At 36.2% G+C, this 25,056-nt stretch overlaps 1 protein-coding gene and 1 pseudogene across 5 annotated transcripts in view; both read right to left on the reverse strand.

Annotated features, from left to right (window-relative positions):
- Positions 1–18,116, reverse strand: part of SMARCA1 (SNF2 related chromatin remodeling ATPase 1) — a 77,446-nt gene extending 59,330 nt beyond the window's left edge. For 4 of the 5 annotated variants that reach the window (XM_012750386.2, XM_075999470.1, XM_075999469.1 and 1 more), the window contains exons 1-9: positions 17,796–18,116; positions 13,264–13,350; positions 11,237–11,403; positions 10,811–10,911; positions 10,611–10,711; positions 7,872–8,051; positions 3,897–4,052; positions 2,628–2,759; positions 1,979–2,047 (exon numbers count right to left, since the gene is read on the reverse strand). In XM_012750386.2, the coding sequence (XP_012605840.1) occupies positions 1,979–2,047; positions 2,628–2,759; positions 3,897–4,052; positions 7,872–8,051; positions 10,611–10,711; positions 10,811–10,911; positions 11,237–11,403; positions 13,264–13,350; positions 17,796–17,966 (1,164 nt within the window). In that variant the 5' untranslated portion in view covers positions 17,967–18,116. The remainder of the gene's footprint in view (positions 1–1,978; positions 2,048–2,627; positions 2,760–3,896; positions 4,053–7,871; positions 8,052–10,610; positions 10,712–10,810; positions 10,912–11,236; positions 11,404–13,263; positions 13,351–17,795) is intronic. The other variant, XM_075999471.1, reaches the window with a different exon arrangement.
- Positions 18,117–23,892: 5,776 nt separating this feature from the next.
- LOC142865973 (uncharacterized) lies at positions 23,893–24,012 on the reverse strand (annotated as a pseudogene).
- Positions 24,013–25,056: the final 1,044 nt, after the last annotated feature.

The following is a 25,056-nucleotide window of genomic DNA, read 5'->3' on the forward strand; positions in this document are numbered from 1 at the left end:
TGTTAAATAGTACAGAGAAGCCAAGATACTGACAAAAACATGTAACCTGAATTCAGCAACTGGAAAGTCATTGAAGATCTTAAAAAGTTTCAGTTGTATGGACAGAAGCCAGTGCCAAGTGAGTTCAAGAATGACTAGGAGCCGGGCGCCGTAGCTCACGCCTGTAATCCTAGCACTCTGGGAGGCCAAGGTGGGCGGATTGCTCGAGGTCAGGAGTTCGAAACCAGCCTGAGCAAGAGCGAGACCCTGTCTCTACTATAAATGGAAGGAAATTAATTGGCCAACTAATATATATACAAAAAATTAGCCAGGCATGGTGGCACATGCCTGTAGTCCCAGCTACTTGGGAGGCTGAGGCAGTAGGATTGCTTGAGCCCAGGAGTTTGAGGTTGCTGTGAGCTAGGCTGACGCCAGGGCACTCACTCTGGCCTGGGCAACAAAGCGAGACTCTGTCTCAAAAAAAAAAAAAAAAAAGAAAGAAAGAAAAAAAAAAGAATGACTAGGAGATTAGGTAGTAGTGATGGAGAGGATCAAATACTCTTTCAGGAAGTTTAGCTATCAATGGAAGAAAACAGAATCACAGCTAGAGAGGGACTGTGTTGAGGGAACCCTGTTTTGTGTAAGTGTGAGAGTGGGTGCATACAGCTTCGGGTTTGGATTTAATAAGAGATACCTGAACATGTTTATATGTTGAGGGAAAAGAGCCAATATGGAGGGAGAGGTAGAAAATGTAGACAATTAAAAGGATATATCATGGGGGAAAGTACATAAGAAAATAGGAAAAGATGAGATCCAGGGTTCACCTGGAAGAATTAGCCATTGACCAGAGAAAGGACACCTCTTCCACTCAGACAGAAGGTAAATAACACAAATGCAAATATCACTGGAAGACAGACATCCTTGAAAGAATTCCTACCTAATGACTTCTATTTTCTCTTTGAGAAAGAAATGATGTTACCTGCTGAGGGAGAAGGAGGGCAGGAGATATCTGGGATGGAAGTCTTGGGGAGATTGGGGAAAGTCTAAAATAGCTGTTAACAGGAAATGGGAGAGAGGCTAGTAGAAGACCACATTGTAAGATCACCAGTATCTTGACATCCCAACTTATGCTAGAGAACACAACATCATAGCGGTCTCAACCTGTACAGCTGTGAATTCTTCTTTATCAGTGTTGAACAGCCCAAGTACAGACAAGGTCACTCAATCTTCCAGTAAGTGGTAGAAGCAAAATTGAAACCCAGAAGACAATGACATTATTCCAGTTTAGGGTTTTCAGGGCAGGTATGGCAGACAGACAAGGGGGTAAGGGAGTTTGGCAGTACTGGCCAAAGAGTGGTTCAAGTGATAGAAAATGAACTCATTGCTGGATACCGAAAGAAGTCACAACAGAAATGGGCTGACAGACAGGGAGACAAAGCAGGGATCCAGGGACTGGGGATTTCTGTGAGGTAACAGAACAGGTACAGAAGTAGTAACATGAGTGAAAGAGCTAGAAGTATATAAGAAGTTCTTATCAAAGAATGGAAAGCTGGTGTACAATAAACACAAGGGAGCCACCTGGGGATGAAGAGATTGATAGGAAAGAGAATGGGTGGAGGGTAACCTGCAAGATGGTTTGGGCCTCAAGGAAGAGTTTTATACATGACAGTAGAGCAGCAGTAACTCAGAGGTGGCTTTTGAGAACTAGAAGAATACTAACACTATCCCGAGGACCTGTGGAGTATGGGACAGTGAACAATCTCTACTGGAGAGAGGACCACATTATCCATGGGGGAGGGCAAAGGCAAAAAAAAAACCTATTCAATAGAGAGGCTGAGGATATAGTACAATTTGTTTATCAAAGAGGCTTGTCAGAAAGGTTGGGAGGGAGAAGCAGTAACATTGAGACAAGAGGCAAACAGATTGTACAGAAGTTTGTTTTCTGGCTCAGTTATATATATCATTTAATTACTGAATTTTCTTGTCTGCTGTTACTTACTGCATGAAGTCTTTCCACAAGTTTTTGATCACCAAGGCAATTTTTAGTGTCAAACCAAGAATCAAAGTCCTGTGGAGGAGCAGAAATTCTGAAATAAGTACACAGTTTTGTTTTTTTTTTAACAAACTCGATATTCTATAGATTCTTATATAACCAATATAGAAATAATCCATTTGAAAAATACTTTCAAAAATATATTAATTGTGATGGCCAATATTATTATTTGCTTCTGAAAACAGGTAAAATACTGGCATAGTTAACAAAATTTGAACAGCATTATATAGGAATTCCATCAGCAATTTTTCCTTAAAAGACATTTATTAGGCTTCCCTATACCATAGTAATCTCACATCTAGTTAAGAAGGAGTACAAATATAAAAATCAAAGACAAATAATGCTAATAAAAAATGTTAATCTTATCAAACAATAAAAACAAACAAAAGCTAGATAAGGTATACAAACCAATGGATAAATGAACTTGGTACGTTTTATCATCAAATAATATCTCTAATGGGGAAAAATCAAGCTCCAAAGTCCTTAAATCATTCAATTCAGTTTGCTACCCTAGAATAACAATCTACATTCTGTGCTTTGAAAAAAGATGTCTGGGAACATAAAATTGTACTTAAAATGTATGGCTTAAACTTACATCTGCAGAATTAAAGACATCAGGCAATAAAAAGTTGAGTAAGGCCCAGAGTTCATGCAGATTATTCTGCAAAGGTGTTCCAGTTAGGAGCAAGCGGTTAGTTGACTTGAACTCACGAACAATCTCTGAAAGCTAGAAAAATAATACTTATATAAGCATTGTTTTATTTATTAGAGCGTGTAACATTCAGTTATACTGTACTTTATCCAACCAATACATTTCTTGACTACAATAAAACTTGACAATTAATTTTCTATGGAAAAATAGCCTAGTTCAGATGACATTGCTACAGTGAAACACAACTGAACAAAATATCCTAGGCATTTCTACACTTCAAAGAATGCAGATTATATTTATACCTGAGACCCCTCCCCCACTTCAAAAAGCTTTATTTTCTCCATTTTGGGCTCAGAAAAAAAAAGTCAGAACTTCTCCATGGAATCCAGGTAGTCATTTTACACAACAAAATCTCCTTCTTCCCCACCAACTACATTCATTTACATGCCTAGCCAAGTTCTAACTTGGCCTGGTCAAAACTTTTAGGCATCAGAATTGAGCCCATCTTCCCAGTACCTTATATTAACTTTCTAAATATTAAGACCACAGAAATTAAGACACAAAAAGCAAAAAAAAAAGAACAGTAATCTTATCAACAAAAATGCACATTTTTAATGCTCTTAAATAATTATTCTCTAACATGCGTCCTCTTATCAGGTATTAGTTCCAATTTGAAATTAGTATGATCCACCTGGTGGTTTTGCTCCAGTTCTGTCCCTGTTTCTCCCAAAGTAGCCCAGTGATCCAAAGAGAGGTTCATCATAATAATTGAAGCTTTTCCTACTGTTGATGGAGTTGAATGGCAAGAAATATTGATATTTTTCAATGTTAACACCACACTCTAATTCACACAAGTCAGATAATTCCAGGAAATTCTTTTTTCTAATCCATATAAATACATATAAGGTAGCTCCCCAATAAAAAATAAGTCAATGCAAATGATATTTGTACACCAAATATTCTCAACAATATTAAAATACTGTAGCATAATAGAATTAGGCTACACAGGAAATATAACAAATGAACACAATTTTCTTTATATTAAAAACTGCACTCAATTTATATTTGCCCTGTATTCATTAATTTAGCTTTCCATTCACATTCCATGAATAAAATCACAATCTTCCATAATGTTTTATTTTGAATACAGAAAAGTTAACAAACGGACCCAGTAATTAAATGAAAACTCGAATAAAGATATTAAGAACTTACCTTAGATTTTTCATTCTTTATCCTGTGAGCTTCATCAATGACTAGATATCGCCAATGAAACTTTTTGAATACAGATTTTTCTTTAATTACCATCTCATAAGAAGTAACACAAACGTCCCATTCTCCTGGCATCATTTCATCACGAATGAAGGCAGCCTAATGCAAAATAAAGTTCTTTATATTAGAATATACTTTATATTAGAATATGTGACAATATGATCACAAAATTTAAGTATCAAGTGAACATTAAGAGTTGTAAGAGATCTGATGATCATTCACTCTCATTCATTTTAAAGATGGGAAAACTGAGGCCCAAAGATACTTTTATTGTCAATTATCTGGAAGACATGCTACTATATTCACCAACAGAAGAGAAACAAAGGCTTCCCTTACACAAGTATAGCACAGTCAACAAACTAGAAAAGTTCTTATCACCAGAAAAATCACTAAATTACTAGGCTTGTCTTCATATCACGAGGAGTCCAAAAGGACATGGACAAAGTAACTCTTTCTGAATACCATGCTCTTACCAAGATCCAACCATTACCAACATAATATAGTTTCAACAAATAGAAAGAACTCAATATACATGAATGATTCCAACCTTTTGAAAACTCTTGTACATTCCTTCATTTTCTTGCAGGGATGAATTATATACTCAAGACGTCATGGAAGCCCATTAATGTTTTTGTGAGATTACTATTGTTATTATGAGGCTAAAATTGTAATTTTATAAAGGGGACTTGCTCTATCTAGTACAGAACGCTATTTGAAACAGTGAGACTACTTAGAACTATTTTTAACTCTTCAGAGGCAGTGGCCAACATGGTAGCCAAGTTGACTGAGAGCATTTTTAACTTGTATGAACTAAATTCCAGATGTTATAGGTCAAAAGAAAACCACAAAAGTTAATAGGGAGCAGCAAAATCTATATTAAGAAGGGGCTAATTAGTACTGTAAATCTGAAGTTATAATGCATAAACAAAATTAACTGTTCACTGCATAGTCTTTATTTCATAATTCACAGCTATGCACCAAATATACTGTTGACACAGTCAACAAATATTTACTGAGTGCACACTGTGCAGAAGAGCATAGCCTGAAGTAGAAGATAGGGGGGAAAAAAGCCTGTGTAGAAATCTCAGTTGTACCTTAGGGAATGGTCATATGTAAAAAGTTAATTAAGATATTAGGGAATTTGAGACAAAATAAAGAGAAGCAGGGTGCCAGGCCCTATTCAGTCCTGCTAACACCTTATCCTTGTTTGATTTTGTGAGACATTCCATTTGATGGTTCCTTCTACAAGTTTCATGGAATAGATGCAAATTTTCAATTTAATTAGTTCTGCTAGCTGGGCACAATGGCTCACATTTGTAATCCCAGCTACTTGAGAGGCTGAGGTAGGAGGATTACTTGAGCCCAAGAGTTCAAGACCAGTCTGGGCAACACAGCAAGACTCCATCTCAAATTAATTAATTAATTAGCTTTGCTTTGAAATTTTTGTTACTGATAGCTTTAGAGTTAACTATATTGATAAAATATTAAAGGTTGTCACATAATCCAAAAGCTCTCATTTTAAAGGTGACAAAATTAAGGCCCTTTGAGACTCACTCAACATCACACAATGAGTAGGCAAAGCCATAAATAAAACCAGATCTGTTTCTTTATCCACTATCTTTGATACCTCTAGTGTGGAAAAGGCAGGGTCACAAAACCGTGTTTGGGAATCACACCTCTATATACCTTCAGGACTGCATTGGTATCAGACAGGATCAAGAGTATCTCTAATAATCTCTTAACTTAATTAAATACCTACCATAGCCTACATCAAATGTTTTATTACTAAAACACCGTCCTCAAAATGTTTACAGAAGGCCAGGAAAATAGAAAGACCCAATATATCTATCCTACGTAGTATGAAAATTCAAATCTGCCTATAAATAATGATGTGGTCTTCCTCCATACATATTGACAACAATTTCTATGTGCTGAGTATGGTACATTCATTACTTATGTAATTGATAATTACTGATTTTCAAACTCTTTACCATGGCCCATAGTTGCATTACATTTTAAACTGCAATCCAGTATACACATAAATGTTTGAGTGCATGTACATAGAAAGAGACAATTTAAAAGTTTCTCAAAATAATATTTATCCTTACTACAGCATGAAACTCTACTATTTGCTATTTTATTTTCTCTTGATGTTGTAAAAAATTGTCACCACCCACTAAGCTGAATTTGCAACCCAGTAATGTGTGGCAACTCACAATTTGAAAAACACTAACTTTGAAGACTGGTTTTCAAGATTTAGAAATTTCTCAGGCCACCAGAATCCCAACCTCCTATGGGGCAGAGATAGGGCAGTCATAAATTAAATGCATCCACACTTTCTTTAAAAGTCCCAGAGATACTGTTCCATGAAACCCTTAGATTTCATGTAAGATAGCTGAAAGCCAGGGATTTACATTTTTACTGAGGGATTATGAAAACACGAGCCCAGATATTTCGCTTTTGCTTTTGATCTTCAAGAAATAATTTGAGCAAAAGATCAGCATGTCAGAAATGCAAAATTCTATAAGGAATGGTATTACATTAAATAACAGCAGTGACCAGAAAGAATTCTAAGAGACTAACTTGCTGCTGGAAAATATTAGGTATAGGGAAGAATCAAACCTGTAATTGTAAATTTACGAGCTCAGTATTTCAATATTTAAATTATTTATAAGTGAAATTTAAATAAATGTAAGTAATTTTTCTTCAAGCAAAATGATGAGGATAAAATTACATAATTCATTATGCTACCATTATTCTTTTGAGGATATCATTTGATAACCTATCTAAATATGTAAAACAGAATAAATCTTTACTCTAAACTATGCTCTCTGAAGGCAAAATAAAGACAAAATTTTTTTTTTTTTTTGAGACAGAGTCTCGCTTTGTTGTCCAGGCTAGAGTGAGTGCCGTGGCGTCAGCCTAGCTCACAGCAACCTCAAACTCCTGGGCTCGAGTGATCCTTCTGCCTCAGCCTCCCGAGTAGCTGGGACTACAGGCATGCGCCACCATGCCCGGCTAATTTTTTTTATATATATATCAGTTGGCCAATTAATTTCTTTCTATTTATAGTAGAGACGGGGTCTCGCTCTTGCTCAGGCTGGTTTTGAACTCCTGACCTTGAGCAATCTGCCCGCCTCGGCCTCCCAAGAGCTAGGATTACAGGCGTGAGCCACAGCGCCCGGCCCCTAAAGACAAAATTTAATAATATTTTTTCTAAGCTGATTATTCATTTTAGTATTTTTGCATAATTTATTATTTTTAGATTAATTCTACAATCCTAAAATAATTGTAGCCTGCTAGATTGACAAATGGTTAATTTAAACACTCCGCCTAAAACCTCCAGAGTTTCTAATATTATCTGAGAAAATATACAGACATGTATTTTTCTATTAAAAACCAAAACTAAAAGCTGTATCTGTGCATAAACACAGAACACTAGGCTCTCTGTACATAAAGAAGAGGTTCCATTTGTATATGTGTACATGTGCATTTGTAAAACAAGTCAAAATCCAAAAATTAAAACATTTTAGTCATGAAATTTACATATTTTTGGCTTCAAAATAGCACAAATGGAGCCAATGATAAGATACACTGTCAATAAAATAAATTTTTTTTTATAAAAAGTCACTTAACAGTACAATTCAAAAATGCTTAGGTTAATGAGCTAGTTAAAAGTAAATCCAGATGAAGTATAATAATGGATTGTCTGTTATTAATATGCAATACATGTACCTCATTAGGAGTGTTGAGCATTTAATTTATGCAAAGCACTGGAAACACAGCCTAGCACACAACTTAAGCATCATATTTAGTAGTAGTCGACTTAGATGTCTTTAACAGCAATAGCATGAAACTTAAACAGCTCCAGAAATAATGGTACTCTCGACTGCCTTTTTAAACTTGTTTCTCACTTACTCTCGCATCCTTGTCTCCAACGAAACAAATAACACGGAGAGATGGGACCCATCGCTTAAATTCATTCATCCAGTTGTATAAAGTAGACTTTGGAACTAAAACCATGTGAGGTCCAGGAATGTTCCGGTAGTGTTTCAGATAACCAAGCAAAGCAATCGTTTGTAAAGTCTTACCAAGACCCTGCATTATCATCACAAGGGCAAAAAAAAAAAAAAAAATCTATGAACATTTTTTCTTTAATTAAACATTTTGTTAGTAACAACATGATAAAAGATATCTGCCAACTCTCTCACATAGACAATTACATTTCTGCCAATGAGAAGTAAAAAATATCATTTTTTAAAAATCATTTTTTAAATATCATTTTTTAAAATTCCAATTCAGTATTGCATTTACTGTGAGCCTAAAAAGAAACCAGGAACTTGACGTTAGAATGTTGCTTAACAAAGCAACTTTCTCTTTAGGACGTTTTTTACTTCTAAAGGAGCAAGTAACCTACTACATAATTTTCTCTACTAGTTGGAAAATCAGGATTTCTTTCTTTTTTTTTTTTTTTTGCTAGAAATGGGGTCTCACTCTGTTGCCTAGGCTGGTCTCAAACTCCTTGCCTCAAGCTATCCTCCTGCCTCGGCCTCCCAAAGTGCTGGGATTACAGATGTGAGCCAGCACACCTGGTCAAAATTAGTCATTTTTTGTGTGTTTGTTTCACAAAGACATATTTCCTTTGCCAGCCTGCTTAGATACCAGCCTTTCCTGTTGCCCCCAACATTATTATAGCCCAGCATTAAATATTCAGAGTATGTGTCTCAAGGGGCTTATGGCTCTGTCTTAGATCTTGCACTCTTAAAGACCTTAGGAATCACAAAAGAACAGAAATTGGCAGCCAGAAAGAACCTTAGAAATCACCTAGTCCAGTGAACTTTAAAAAAAATATTAATAATATATTGAATACCCATGAACCCATTACCTAATCCATGGAAAAGGGAAATATGCCCTATATAGTTTGGCCTTCTAAAATAGCATTTGGCTTTATCTCTAAGCAAGGTACATACTTCCTTTTATAAACTAAAGCTTAAAGCTATTTTATAGGGCTTATCCTATCTGATATGTCACTAAATGAAATGGGTTTCATGGATGCTATGCATCAAAACCTTAAAATGTTTATACTCCCTAACCAAGTAATTTCACTCTTAGGAGAGGCACAGAAAAACCAAATTGCAAGATTCTCGTATGGCATTATTGATACTATACATCAAGAAGCAATCCAAATAAATAGCATTAAGAGAGAAATCTAATAAAACTATATAACTATGCCTCCCTAGGATTATGCAGCAATTAACAATTATCTTTCCATTTTAATTATGTGGAAAATATGTATGAATGTGAAGAAATCAGAATACCAAATTATATATACAATGATTCCAATAATGCAAAATAAATGCATCCAGAAGAAAAAGACTAAAGAGAAATATTTCTAAGTAGCAGAACTATAATTTAATTTTTTTCTTTATTTTTTTCCAAATTTTCTATACTCCTTAAAATGTCTTTCTCTTTTTTTGTAATTAAAACATAGCTGGTGTCAGCATAAATTCAACATTAAAGATCTTTAGATCCTTCATGTTTAGAAAGGCTGCAGCTAGGAGGTGCTTGGGGCAAATAATCCTGGTTCTTCTGTGGTCCAATTAATCAAGCTCCTCCCTCTGAGCTGACTATATTTCCCAAACCAGAACACACAAATATAAGGAGCTACAGACCCTTGATTTAAAGGATCTTCTACAACACACCTAACATTTGCTCATCCAGGGATGAGTATCTACGGGATTGACCATGAAATTAGATGTTATAGGGCACATATCATCATGTGGCTCTTCTGGATAATAGTTATTGCAAATACGGCTCCAGAGCCACATAAATATGATTATCATTGAGTTATATAGATCTAGAACTTCCCCTGCCCTCTCTTAAATCCAATTTTATTAATTTGGTCTTAAAATACAAATCTAGGATTTCCTATAGTCCTCTATCTGCTTAATTAGCATCTTACATGGCCTTACTTTTTCCTCTTAGGTTATTTTATTTACATGCTCGTGATTCATTAGCTTATTTCCCAACACCCACCTAGCACTCTACTGTAGCAAGACTCAAGATTACTCTTTATTTGTTCCTTATTTTATTCCATCTATGCACTTTCTAATTGCTCACAAGTTGAGATAGCTACATTCATACATGCATGCATGCATGCGTTGTTTGGTTTATATACCCCACATCATTCCCAAAAGTATTGCAGATAATCTACAATGCAAACATGTTTCAGGTGGCCTACAATGAAAACATGGAACATAAATTAATAGTAAAATAGAAATAAATAGGTGCCAAGGAAAATAAGAAAGACTAGAAAGTAAAAAATAGGAAAAGACACAAAGGGCAGACCATTAAAGGTCACACAGAGGCTTCACTCTGGTATTCAGCTTGGCTCCGTGATTTCAAAGTGCAAAAAACAAAAGTCAAAGAAGGTTTTTTGTACCATTTGAGGAAATGTCAGTAAGAATTTTGTGGCCTGTGAAAGTCTATGTTCTAAAGGTTACTTAGAAAAACAATTCTAAGACTACAAAATACTTTTACATTATAATAACTAAGTAAGCCTCCTAGCATCAGGGGGGCAAGTCAGCTCAGGAATTTCAAATTTACATAAAAACATGTTGATAACTAAGAATGTGTTTTTAACTACCAACTCCTCACCATTTCATCAGCCAAAATGCCATTGACTCCATTTTCATACAAAGAGATCAACCAGTTCAGTCCTCGAATCTGATAATCTCTCAGTGGTCCTCCTTTCACATCTGGAAAAAAAAAATTAGGATGTCTCATACTTTTGTTAATCCATTCAAGTAAAAGTGTTTCGAAAACCGAATTGAAAAAGAAATCACCAATGAACTTACATGAAGGTGACACTTCAAACCTAATACACACATTGGATGTTTTCCGACTCTCCGACAGTAGCTCTTCATCTTCTTCTTGTTCTGTGCGCCTGTGGCGGTAGCTGAAATAAAAAAAGAAATGCCTTCATATTCAACTCAAATACCAAGATTTCAATTAAGTCAATGTACACTGCTAATATCTTTTACAGAAAAAGAATAAGTTATCTAGGGTCTTATTTAGAATTTGGCAGAACGAGGCAACATTTTTACTGACTGGCCTCTGGTGAGGAAAAAAACATTGTTCTCCCTGAAACATAATTACAATGGCAATAACCTTATTTTTTCATAGAAAGTTATATTGAATAGGTGAAGAAAGGAGGAGGGACAGTCCAGAGGAAGGTAAGAGAGGAGAGAGGGAAGAAAGGAGAGAGAGAGATGCCAACATACTCTCCAGCAGAAAGTAAGCTCTGCTTCTCATCTTTCTTTATTCGAGGACGTCCCAATTTCATGTTCAGAGGAGATGTTGGAGATTTCTGTGCTGAGGGCTGAATGAAATGTGCAAAAAGTTCTGTCTGCTTCAGTAAAAATTCAAATCTCTTGGCTCGGTCTGCTTTCTAATTTACAAAACAAAAGAAAATGTAAGGATTTTCTTTTTTTTTTCGTTCATTCAAAGTTATTCAACACTCATGTTGTACTTACTTTGTATAATGTTCTAAACACTTTAAACATATTAACTCTCTTAAGAAATCTAAGAGGTAGTTATCCCATTTTACAGATGATAAAACTGAAGCACAGAGAAGGTAAGTAACTTGCCCAAGCTGCCACAAGTAGCAGAATTTGAAAATGATATTTTGAAAATAGAAGCCAAATGATCTGATAGACTTGGCAAATTCCCCAATAAGAAGTACCGTTCTTAAATAGAATCAAAAAGCAAATCCTCTTTCTAAAACACAATTTTATTTCCCTAAATAGCAAGAAAACTGAGCAGCACATATATAACATATCCCAAATATAGAAATATAAATTAACTATAATTCATTATAAATTAATTAACCATAAACTGAACTCTTAAGAATTTTCAAGCCTCATCTGGAAATAAATGAAATCTTAGAATACAGTGTCACCTTGTCCCAAAATATTTTTAATGTCATGATACAATAATGTAATAAACATTCCTCTCTTCAATTACAGTGATCTGGAAAATTGCATTTTATGCTAGCAGTATATAAAGTTTCTCCCCAAAGTAAGCAGAATTTGGGAAAAATATATACACAGAAACACAGATGCAAAATAGTTAATACAGTAACCATTGAAAGTTGAAATGTATTCCAATTTCTCAATAAACTATAAAAGGTCATATAACATATATTATATAAATGCAGTAAAACACTTTCACTAAAAAATCTTAAAAGATCAAAATATACATCATAATAAAGAAAAAAACAAAGACGATTTTTTTTTATTAGAAGTCATTTTCCAACCACGACCACGGAGTAGAGAATACTTGATTACTAATAAAGGCTACATAATTAATAACACCAGAAACTTACAGAAGAGTTCATTAACATAAACACAAGAGTTAGAGAAATACACTCAGACCACTAGCTGGAAGGAGGCCAAAAACTTTCCATTTAATGTTATCCTCACTGGAATGTTGTTTTTAGAGTTGTTAAAACATTAACTGTCTACATTAGATGTGACCTTAAACACTAAGGCATGGAGTCTTGTAAAATGGCTATCAACAACCAAAAAATGTATTTGATCAGTAATTATTTTTATAATATTGCTGCAAAAACAACCCCTCAGGGAGAAAAAAATCAGTTTCAACTACCTGTTAACTTCTTGAAAGACCCAAGGGTTTAAAAGTCTAGTTAAAATTAAAGCTAAAATACAGATTTTAGTGACTAAAAATTAAATAACAAAATGTATAACAAAGCAACATGTGGGTATAACTAAGATTATACTGCTTAAATATGTAATATTTTCATGCATTAGGCAAAGATCCTTCCCTTAAGAAAGTATATTATCATATTGCATGTTTCATGAATGTATAGCATTTATTCATATATCTAAAGCAAGATGGGGAGAGAAAAAGATATCATACTGGCTTTGTGACTGATTTTTTTCTCAGCTCACAAAGCCACATTAATATTGTAACTGATATTTTCAGTTAGTGGATAAAATGTTTCTAGCATAAAGCACCTTATTATGAGGTAAAGAGCACTGAACAAATGTGAGGAGATGTGACTTCTAGTCCCAACTATTCCATATGGTTTCCCTGATCCTTTATTTCCTCATCTGAAAATGGATTATTTACTCAACAAAAATCTATTGTCATTGATTATATATCAAATTACTTTCCAATTCTAAAATCTATGATTCTCTATTCATTATACATATACTTTTTCATCTTTCATATCCCATCTATAAAAATTAACTACAGCCTTCACTATCCTACCCAATAGAATATTTACCATTTTCTCTTCATATTCTGGGTCCATTTCCTTTTCAGATTTAGATGCTTTAGCAGCAAGTTTGAGTTGAAATGGAGAAATGTTTTTCTGGAATTTCAAAGAAAATAGATGTCATCAAATTGCAAAGCAAGATCTTTAAACTGGTCAATGTTCTCATTTGAAGAAAGTGAAAAATAAACAAATCAGTGTAGGACATGCATGGACCAATGATGAGAGCATGTCATGAAGCGGGGCTTATGATTAATCTAGATCTGTGCACCTGAGGTACAATTTTAAAAATCTGAAAAATCATAAAAACCAGAGAAATGACATTAATTAGAATAAAACCCAAAAGGTAAAACACTGAGCTTTTTCATCCATTTTTTAATTTAGAGCATTAGAAAATGTGTAACCATCAAATAAAGTGATTTAAAAATCTAGAATAGGCTAATATTACCAACCACAAACCAAAGAATTCAAGGAAAGTAAATATTAATTCTTAGAAACAATTCTTTATGTAATGGAAACAAGCCAAACTTTCAGAAGAAAAGACTGTGGTTTCTGTTCTTAAAATGGCACTTTTTCCTATTGTTTTCATAGTCTAATTAGAACATTTAAATTTTTTATGCAATGCAATGTGATCACATTTATTTAAAAGAATTTAATAGTATGGTTTCAAATTTTGGCTTATGTTAATTTTCTCTAACTGGAAAAAAACTATTTTAAACTATATCAGAAAAGTATTTTGTAGAATCAGTTTATCAGGGATATTAACTATTAATTGTTGATATTTTTAAAGTTTTAAATTAGTGAAAATTAACATCAATCAGTAACTTAATACTGAAATTATCTCTTGGGAAGGTTATCTCATATATCCTATCCTTTGTAAAGACAAGCTTGTATTTGTAGATATAAACAGATATATAAAATAAGGCTCCTTTTCTAAAAGAAATCAAATAAACTAGTAAGAACACAAATCTACCCATTAGGACAAAAGCATTTCAGTTTTAACACAGACTTTTCATAAGTTAAAACACAAATCTGTTCATGAAAACTAAAGAAGCTAGTCAATTTTATTCTGAACTTTGTCAACCTGTTTCTGAAACTGCGGTCAAAAATCAACAGAATGTAACCTTAAACATAAGAAAAACAAGGTTCTAATATGTCTTCCACCATTCACTAAAATTTCCATTTTAAGAGCATCCAAAATAAGACTATGAAATTTGACCCTGGTCAGAGTCTTACTTTGGAACACTGATCAGATACGATTCAGTTACTCTAATTTAAATAAGTACCATCTTGATTTACATCATCTCATATGTATACATCTAACATGGGATCTTTTTAAGGTAATCCTGGATGGATGGGAATAGAAAATTGCTAAAGATCCCCTCAAACCCACACTTTCAAACTGTCCTGTATACTATAAATCTTATTTTATTTTCAAAGCAACATGGAAAATTGGGTATCAAAATACACACCTTAATCATTCCTTGAAAGGGTATATGAAGTCTAGTTTTCAAGTTTCAAAACAGTGAAAATTACTTCACCTCATATACACAAGTACGTATCTAATAATGTGAGAAGTAAACTTCACTTACAAAAAAGTAAAGCTTTAATCTTAGAAAAACATTTTACTCATTACTTTTTTGCTTACCTTGTGGTAGAATACCATAAAGATTTAATTATATGCTAATTAAAATTCCTAATCTTGAGCACTGCTATAAAAAGCTGTGGGTGATTACTTAATTGGCACTATCTTCCACAACTAATTTTAAAATACCTACCTTCTAAACCTTCTCATTTGTGTTTGTGTGTGTATACATATGTTTTCAAAAATACATTTTTTCATACAAGACAAGACAAAAGGTGACTAAGATACTCTAATGAATTCCTATGGATTTTATTATCTGGTAGTCTCGAGGCCATGAGAATGCAGCACAAGGTCATCAAACTGCCTTGTCTAAAAGACCATGACCTTTTTCTCGACGTTTTCATTACCAAAAAAACCATCTCCAATTTCTACAGTTAGGTTATCCAACTGTCACTTAAAACCCAGTCAAGAACCAGAAGGTAAGCAAAAATACCTTAGAGTAGCTAAATGTCACAAGTCAATTCACTAAATCTCATCTACTTTATTCATCATGAAGGTGCTCTCATTCAGAAGACTATTTTCTTGTATTTGATATGCAATTCTGTCACGTTTGATTATCTGGATACCCATATCACAGAGACTAAAAGTAGCAGCAAATGACATGGGAAAGACCACTATATGAAGGCACACAACAGCAAAAAGAAATGGCAGAAACTCAGGGATAAAATGTGTGTTCCACTGTAGTAGCATCCCTGATCCTTGGTAATCGGGTATAATTATTTCCCTCCCTCTGCTGTATCACTGACATTTTTGTATTTTACAGTTGTTTTTAAATGATTTTATGGTTTTGTTACATCTATGTCCTTTATCATAAACTAACAAATTATTTCCGCTGGAACTAAAGGAGGTGTTTAAAAAGTGATAAGCTAACAGCGTCGCAATTGAGGAAAAGTATTGAAAAAAATCAACACAATACTGGAAGAGTCTGGGAGGTAGTTACTTAATTGAGAGGAAACAACCTGCTGGATCTCAATTGCCTTTGTGTCACTGTCAGCGTACAATAGCTGATAGTCATGAGGAAAGGCTAAATTGCACTTTTAGTACGCCATGTAAAGACTCAAGGGTGTATGTATATATTTAGATTTTAAAGGAAAATTAAAAATAAAAAGATGTAGTGACTAAATTAGTAAACTTCAGATATCCAAGAAGTTCCCGCCATGGAGCACCTCACATCCCTATCCCGAGTGGACAAATGAATTACTGTTAGGGCACTTTCTGATGAGGTTACAAGGGTTCATGAATATTTGGGTATCAATTCAATGTTTATTATACAGGATTTTTCTTGGTCTCCAGATTTTTCACAATTCAAAAAATGTATGCAATCTGTAAATTCAACAACCTTTATTGCCATACAAAAGACAGCTTAGCACTTACATTTGCCCAGTCTAGGGGGCGAAAAAGGCACCTAGACACATTTCTTAATTTCCCAATATTTGATTTATATTGATACTTGGTATTTGGCCCAACTTTAATCATCAATATTGTCTTACTGATCCAAATACTGCAGAGATTTTAAAACATGTGTTTGCTATTTCACTTTGCACTACAATTGCCTGTTTAATTAACCTTGTAACAGTAAAATATGTCACTTGAGCAACTGAATTTAAAATTACTCTTTTAATTCAAGGCAAAAGGTGTTAATTTCCCTCAAAAGCTTTTCATAAGGTGGTATAGTATCATATAATGATTCAGACAAAGCCACTTGAGATCTCTAAAGCATAATTTTAATTACCCGCCTTTTCTAAATTGTGATGTTTATTAATAAACGGAAAAAATCCACGTATAAACGATCCATTCTGCAATTTTATTATACATCAAAAATCGTTATAACCCATGCCAATTTTTAATCCCAATTTTAGTTTTATGTGCATGTCTCCGTCCATATGAAATATGTCTTATGGAGATAATACATATTTTCTGGATTTGGCTTTAAGGTGCCAGAGAGGTCCCCCTTAGGTTAGCAGCAAGTCATCCCGGCACCGCCGAGTTTTAAAAAAATTAAAAAAAAAAAAAAAACCTGCGCGTGTCCAGGAACCAGCAGCGCCCACTAGGAGAGGGAGGCGGAAGCCTGGAAGGCTTGGGGCCGGATTGAGGGACCATTTGGGTGGCCCTGGAGTGAAACCCTATACCGTCGGGGGCGGGGCAGGAGAGAGTGAGGGTGCAGACACTGGAAATTTTTCTAAACCAGCCTCCACAGTTCCTCAGTTTGGGATTTGGGTTTGGGGGGTACAACGCGGAGAGCTCGTTTTTCTCGGGGTGACATCCCGCCTCAGCAGGCGGGGTTCAAATGAACAAGGGATGATTTTTTTTTTCCCTGCCATCCAAAAGATTGACTCTGCCAATCAGAGAAATAAATGTCTTCCCTAACATACTCCACTCCCCAAGCGCTACTAACACCTTGAAATTCAAATTACAAAAATAAGCCCAGGCTAAAGCCCTTTAGTGCGAGTGTGGGATTGAAGGGCCCAGATTTCCCAGGCAGAGGCCGACGGGAAGGGGGGGGAGAAGGAGCGAGAGGAGAGGAGAGGGAGAGGCGGAGGCTTTTTCCTGCACGGCCCCATCCCCCACCCCATTACCCCAGTTCCGGGAAGGTGGAGGGGACCTGGGTCTGTCCAGGGGCTCCCAAGCCCCAGAGCCCTGGGATAACGGGCACCCCTTCACCCGGCGCCGCGCCCGCCCGCGCCCCAGCCCCGCCCCCGTCCTCCAGGCGGCAAGAAGGAAAGGGGGAGGGGAGCGAATGCCAGACTGCTCCGCCACCCCACCCCCCGCGCGCCGCGGCCCCCATCCCTGCAGAGCTCCGCGGGTACCTGTCGGCGCCGAAAGGTCAGGCTCTGGGCCCCTCAGAGGGGCCAGGCACAGGGTTTGTCCACCACACACAACACGCCCCCTTCCTATTTACCTCCTTCTTCTCGCCCTTCTCTGTGGCCGCGGTGGCTTCGGTGGCCGTGGTGGCCGTTCCCTCCTCCTTAGAGGTGGACGGCCCCGGCTCATCGTCCTCTATAACCACGATTGTGGCGGTCGCATCAGCCGCTGCCACGGTGGCTGCCACTGCAGCGGTGTCCAGCTCCATGGCGTTGGAGCGGGAACGAGGGGGACAAGAAAGGGGACGAGGGCTCCTGGGCGGCAGCAGTGGCTGCACTGGAAAGAGCTAGATGGAGCAGGGGTGGGGAATCTCTCCGCTTCCAAACCCTCCGCTCAGCACCCCCCTTCTTTAAATAACCCTCAACCCTGCCCCACTTCCGTCCACCCACCCTACGTCATGGCCTCCCCCCGTCACCCTCCCCCCTTCCTCCACCCCCCCTCAACGATCGCGAGACTCCCCCTCCCCACTCAGAGCACGGGCCGCCACGCACGACCAACTGTTGCCTGAGTGTGGGGCGCGGACAGGGGTGGAGGCGGGAACCCACAACCCGCAACCCGAAGCCGGGTAAAAACCTCCTTTCCCACACGCCCCCAACAGTGAGCCTGAACTCCCCTCGCAGATGTGTGCAGAAGGAATCCTCTTTCCCTTAAATCTGCTCTTTGTACCTCTGAGCGCTCTCCCCTTCTTGCACAAAGAACTTTTCCTCTGCTTGTAACTGTACTGTAGGTCTTTCTCACCATTTGCAAAACTCAGAACCTGTCTGGGGACTGCCCTTTCTCAGGTCCTTAAAAGAATCGGTCTGGTGGTGCTATTCTCACTTTCCTAAATTCTACAGGAAGAATTATCTTCAGCTGAGTCTCCTTGAAGCTCTTGATTGCAGCTGCAATCACTTACAAGGCAAAGTCTTACTGTTGGATTCTATGTATATTCGTTCTGTTTTCAACTCTGGTACCTCTCAGTTGGCCAGTGTGCAGAAGCCCTTCTTTTGCTTTCACCACTGAATTTTAAAACTCCTGGGGACAAGGTCAAGTTCCCTGACAGAACCTAGAGCAACACAAATAGGTACCCATTATTACTAATTGGGTTGAATTACTGTGATTTTTTTGGTACATGTTGTATTAGCACCCCTATTATTATTTGGCAGTAATTCAACATCAATAATATGCATGGTCGTGGATATAAAAGCATTTTGTGCCGTTTTATCAACATAGTCCATCACTGGACAAGTAAATAAAGAAAATGTGATATATATACACAGTGGAATGCTATTTGACCATAAAAAAGAAATGAAATCATGTCATTTGCAGCAACATAGATGGAACTGGAGGTTATTATGTTAAGTGAAATGAACTGGGCACAGAAAGACAAATATTAGTTGTTTTCACTCATATGTGGGAGCTAATAAAGTGGTTCTCATGGAGGTAGAGAGTAGAATGATAAATACCAAAGGCTGGGAAGGGGAGTGGGAGATAAAAAGAGGTTGGTTAATGGGTACAAACATACAGTTAGAAGGAATAAGTTCTAATGTTTGATGGTAAAGTAGGGTGATTGTAGTTAACAAACTGTAGTTAGAAGACAGGACTTGAGCTGTTTCCAACACATAGAAATGATAAATACACAAGGTGATGGATATCCTAAATACCCTGACTTCATCATTACACATTCTATGCATGCAACAGAATATCACATGTACCCCATAACTATATACAATATTATGCATCAATAAAGAAGCAGCATGCTTATATATGCCTTTAAACCTGCATATGTATAAGGACTGATGGAGACAGAAAAGAAACATGTTGGAATAACATGTTCTCAACCCTGGCTTACCAAGTTCTTTTTTTTCATTAAACACTTACATTCACTGAAATAAAATAGCACATAATGTACCTTTAAACAAGCATGCTTAGATTTGCCCAAAAAAAAGCATTTTGTAAAGGGTGCAACAATATGCAAAGGTAATTATTAAGTATTGTTGCTTCTATTTCTCCTCACCATTTATTTTGATCAATAATGGGAAGATCTACATCCTAGACTTTAAACTTCAGTCATTAGGGATAAGAGATAACAAAACATACAGAAAACATTATACCAAACAACAACCACAGAGCCTACAATTTCCAAAATGAAGCAAATACTTTCCAAATTGAAAAGAAGTTATGATTAGTTTCCCTAAGCATACTTTCCTAAAATACCAATCTGAAATGAGGTGTGATTTCTGCAAATAGCGCATGGGGGGCACATATATTTGCCCCCCCCAAAATATATCTCTTTTTGCCAGTGGTAGTACCCTAAATCCATTTTTGTTTTAAAGCTATGAATCCTTAACATGCAAAAACCTTGTGACCTTTTAGCTAGTATTAGTCATGTACATCTTAGTGTGAAGAAGTATGCATTCCTGTCCAGGGACTGGTTTTAACAGAGAAAAAAAAAAAAAAAAAAAACAAGACACTGGTGAGTGAAAGGGTGTGCCAATGAGAGAGGAAAGGAGAGGCTGGTGGGGCTATTTTTGTTCTAATTTTACTTTCATTATGCTCTTCTTATTTACCTTAGATTTTTCCCCTGGTGCCCATGTTTCTCATCCTCAAGTACACACATGTACTATCTAAAGGGTATGGGGAGTCTCAGTATAAAAATGGCTTGTTCCCTTCTGAGAACACAAGGATAAAATACATACATTTTAAAAATGGTTTGTATTTCTGGACCATTAACTTTAATAAAAAATGAGATGGAATGAAGTCACCTAAATGACCAATTGAAATACCATTTTTTTCTGTTAAAATATGTAGATATATTAAGAAATAAACTGCAGAATTTGAACTGTCTCCAAAGAGAAGCTTGAGACTTCCAGTAGAGATCCTACCCCTTTTCCACTACCTGTACCACCAATCTCCTCAGTTCATTCTTTGATAGGGAAGTTCAAGAAACACTGAAAGAGAAGGATACTGCTGTACATGGATCCATCTGACTTGAGAAGGATCCTCCCAGGCAGTGGAGGATTTCTTTTTCACTAAACTGCAGCTATGGGAAGAGAAAATTACACTTTTTTTTTTTTTTTGAAAATTCCACTTTTGCTTGGAGCTTCAAAGAAGAAAGGCTCGAGAAATATTTGTTGTGTATTGATGTGTTCCTGCTTGCAAGCGTACTTTGTTCTATTGTATTTGTCATTGCCAGTGTACATTATTTCAGTTATCTAATGGGTTAAATACACTTTTGTGAGGAAATCTGGGAAACTCACATTCCTTTATAACACCTTTTCTTTAGAAACATGTGTTCCATGTTCAAAAAAAAAACATACAAAATTGATTTGGGGGACAACATATTTGTACATTGACAATTTTCAATGTATATATAATGTGATCCTTCCTTTTCAAGATGACAAGGCTGAAAGCACTACCAAGTATATGAATTTGACTGGAAAAGTCAATGCTTGGTCAATAGACCTTGCCACAGGATTCATGTAAATACTGCCCTTTGGCTTGTGGCAATAGCTGCTGTTTACAAAGCATGTGCTATCCTTATTTGTCAATCTGCATAAACTTCATGATCTGTAGACTTTGTTCAACAAGAGTCACCTCATTTCTGAGCCTACTCAACACCTTGTTCTATCTGCTCCTGTCTACTACTACTTTCTCCTGTTCTTTCATTTGAAATGGTCTTTTATTACTTTACTCCATTCAGGTTGGGGAATAAAGCAAACTTTTATAAAGAACCTTGGGGCCGTATCTGGGAACCTCAAAATTAACTTCAGCCTACTAATCAATATGTACATTTTGGCAGATTATAGAGGTTGTCTAATAGTTGTTTTTGTATAGCTAAACTCATTTAGTAGCTACCGAAACACGTGCCCAATGGTGGTATTAAACACTTTTCTAAAGTTCATAATTGCAAGGCCACGGGCTTGGTGTTCCCTATCTTATCCTGTATCTGAAATTTGTTAAACTAAGGCGTAACTTAAAATCACATTGTGATCCCATTGATCAATGTTCTGCAGAAGCTAGTACAAAGGATTCTAGTCATAGCATCTTGCTTACAGTTACAGTAACAATTTGGTTCATATCAGCAAGCTTTCCCACTGTTTTTCTTGAAGACATTTATGATTGTTGCATTTTTAAAAATATGATATTTCCTTGGAGTTCTGTATGTTAAGGAAAATTTAATGGAAATAGCTAGTATATGTCTACCACTTCTTGAACAACCAATATTATATCAGTCTCTTTACATATGATAATGCTAATCCTCCTGATAATTCCATGAAATAAATATTATCTCTATTTTACAGATGAGAAAACAGAGACTTACAGAGGCTAAATAACCCATCTGAGGTTCCACAGCTACTAAGTGACAGAAGCCAGATTCAAATCCCAGACTATCTGGCTCCAAACCTCATTTTTCTACTTCATCCCTATTAAATTCTCTGTTCTTCACAGGGCTTCCTACTTGACAGTAGAAATCATCTTGACAAAATAAGTGAAAAATATTTCTGCCATCTGTCTCCATGGTGTTCCCTCTAAAGTAAATTCTCAGAACAGTAAATGGAAGTCAGGACAGTTAGTGCAAAGAGGGGGAAAACCTAACAGAAACAACTTAGGTGTCTGAGAAGAAGGGATTGGCAAAACCTTGTACAGTACATTCATAAATGGAATACTATGCAAGCATTATGAATGATTATGTAAATAGATATCTATTGACAAGGAAATATTCTCCTAACATATCACAGAGTGAAAAAGATAGGCAAAAAATGGAATGTTCCAATTTCCGCCCCCAAATCCCCCACTCTATTTATACAAATGTATTTCGACAAAGGACAAAGCCCGGAAGGGTCTACTGCAAATATTTACCAATAGTTACAGCAAGATAGTGGGATTATGGGTGTTTTCTTTCTGATTTTTGTTTTTCTGTTACTTCTAGTTTTCCTCAATGAAGATATTTCCTTATATAATAGATAAATACCATCTTAAAAGATGAATAAAAAAATATTGCTCAAAACTAGACAAGTTGGAACAATAACTGAAGGAGTATGAGCTAGTAGATAGGGTGAGTGAAAAAAAGAACAATTTTACACTGAAGAAACAATGCAGTAGCAATATGTAATGTAATAGAAGCAATATGATTATTATATTGTTTACTGATTATTACAATGATTATTTTACTGTTTACAATAATATCACCTGGTTGAAGAACTGTTTTCAACATTATTGTTTCAAGTTGTATATAAAAGGATTTTCCACTTTGAAATATCACGCAAAACCAACCTCTAGAAAAAAATATGAGATTTTTTAAAATGCTCCCAAGCATGAAATTCTACTCACCCACACATGCCCTAAAACATGAAACACATGTTAAATAATCTGAATTGGTTTTGCTAAAGGTACAATATTACCCATGGTGAATATTTTTTTCCAGTGGCGTTTTTTTAATTTCAGCATATTATGAGAGCACAAATGTTTAGGTTACATGTATTGCCTCCCCCCACTTCCCCCTCAGAGTCAGAGCTTCAAGTGTGTCCATCCCCCAGATGGTGCTCATCTCATTCATTATGTATGTATATACCCATCCCCTCCTCCCCCCTACCACCTGCCCGACACATGATAAATGGTGTTCCTATATGTCCACTTAGGTGTTGATCAGTGAAACCAATTTGCTGGTGAGTACATGTGGTGCTTATTTTTCCATTCTTGGGATACTTCACTTAGTAGGATGGGTTCTAGCTCTATCCAGGAAAATACAAGAGGTGCTATATCACCATTGTTTCTTATAGCTGAATAGTACTCCATGGTATTCATATAACACATTTTATTAATCCACTCATGGATTGATGGGCACTTGGGTTGTTTCCACAGCATTGCAATTGTGAATTTTGCTGGTATAAATGTTCGAGTGCAGGTGTCTTTTTTATAGAGTGTCTTTTGTTACAGAAACTTCCCAAAAGAAGACAGAATAATGGCCAACAAACATATGAAAAAATGCTCAACATATCTAATCATCAAGGAAATGCAAATCAAAACCACAATGAGACATCACCTATCTCCAGCGAGAATGGCCTTCATTAGTCCCCAAACAATAAATGCTGGCATGGATGTGGAGACATAGGAACACTCCTTTTTTTTTTGAAACTAAGAAATCTGTATATTTAGAGTACGCCTCCTTGACATCTTGTATTCCATTATTTTCCAAAGTTTTTTCGCTTCAGATATTAAACTGATAAGAACAGATACTACACTTGATCTTAGCCAAAAGGCCGAGAAGCAATTATTTTCCAAATTTTAGAGATTTTTACACAACCTTCATGAAGTTTTACCTTTAGACCATCACCAGTCTTATAATTTACCTAAAGTTTTTTCTTTTCTTTAATTTTCTTTTTTATTTTTTTTTATTTCAGCATATTATGGGGGTACAGATTTTAAGGATATTATCAGAGGCAGAATAGCACAGTTATTACCAGCTTTGGTTCTAGAACCAGAAAGACTTGGAGTTCAAATTCTATCAAATTACACAACCTCTTTATCCTCAGATTTGCATCTGTAAAATGGGTATAATAATATCTAACTCAAAGTGGTTTTATGAGGACTTAATGTAAAAATAAATGTAAAACATTTAGCATGGTTTTAGCATGTAATATTAACTCAATGGATGGTCGTTAACAAAAGGAAAAAAAGCAAGTGATATTTTGAATTTTAGACCAAGCCAAGGAAAGAACCAGGATATCAGGAAGTAAGTCTGGAAGTCTATGCTAACCTAAAGTGGAAATAAGACAGAAATGCTATTTGCCAAGTTCATTTTCTTTGTTCATTATCATGCATCAGGTTCAGCAATTTGGCACAATTACACTTCCCCAAAGGTAAGTTCGGAAGAAAGGCAGTAAATGAGGGAGAAGAGGGTGCGGACACTTCCCTACTTAGACTGTGACTTCTTTGAGGACAAGGACTATATATGATTCATCTTTGTTAAAATGAGGTAGAAGGGAAGGGGATCCAGGGACTAGCTGCTTAGCTACATCATGCCCTCCACCTATTATACATACTCTTTAGTTTCTATGTTGCCCTCTTGTGGTTTCTCCCATTTTTCCTCCTTCAATCTTGCCTTGGGTGTCCATTTTTGCCAGATTTCACAAGCATAATAATACATTTATTTAGCATTTTTCAAGGCTGTTTTATAGTTTACCCAATATATATAGACCAATATACCAAGCACTATGATGACTCACAAAGAAAATGGATTGAGACCATGTTCTGGGCCTAAACCAGTGTTTTTCAAACTGTAGCATATCAGCATCATCTGGAAAGCTTGCTAAAAC

Source organism: Microcebus murinus, chromosome X, assembly GCF_040939455.1.
Source record: "Microcebus murinus isolate Inina chromosome X, M.murinus_Inina_mat1.0, whole genome shotgun sequence".
NCBI classification, from domain to species: Eukaryota; Metazoa; Chordata; class Mammalia; order Primates; family Cheirogaleidae; genus Microcebus; species Microcebus murinus.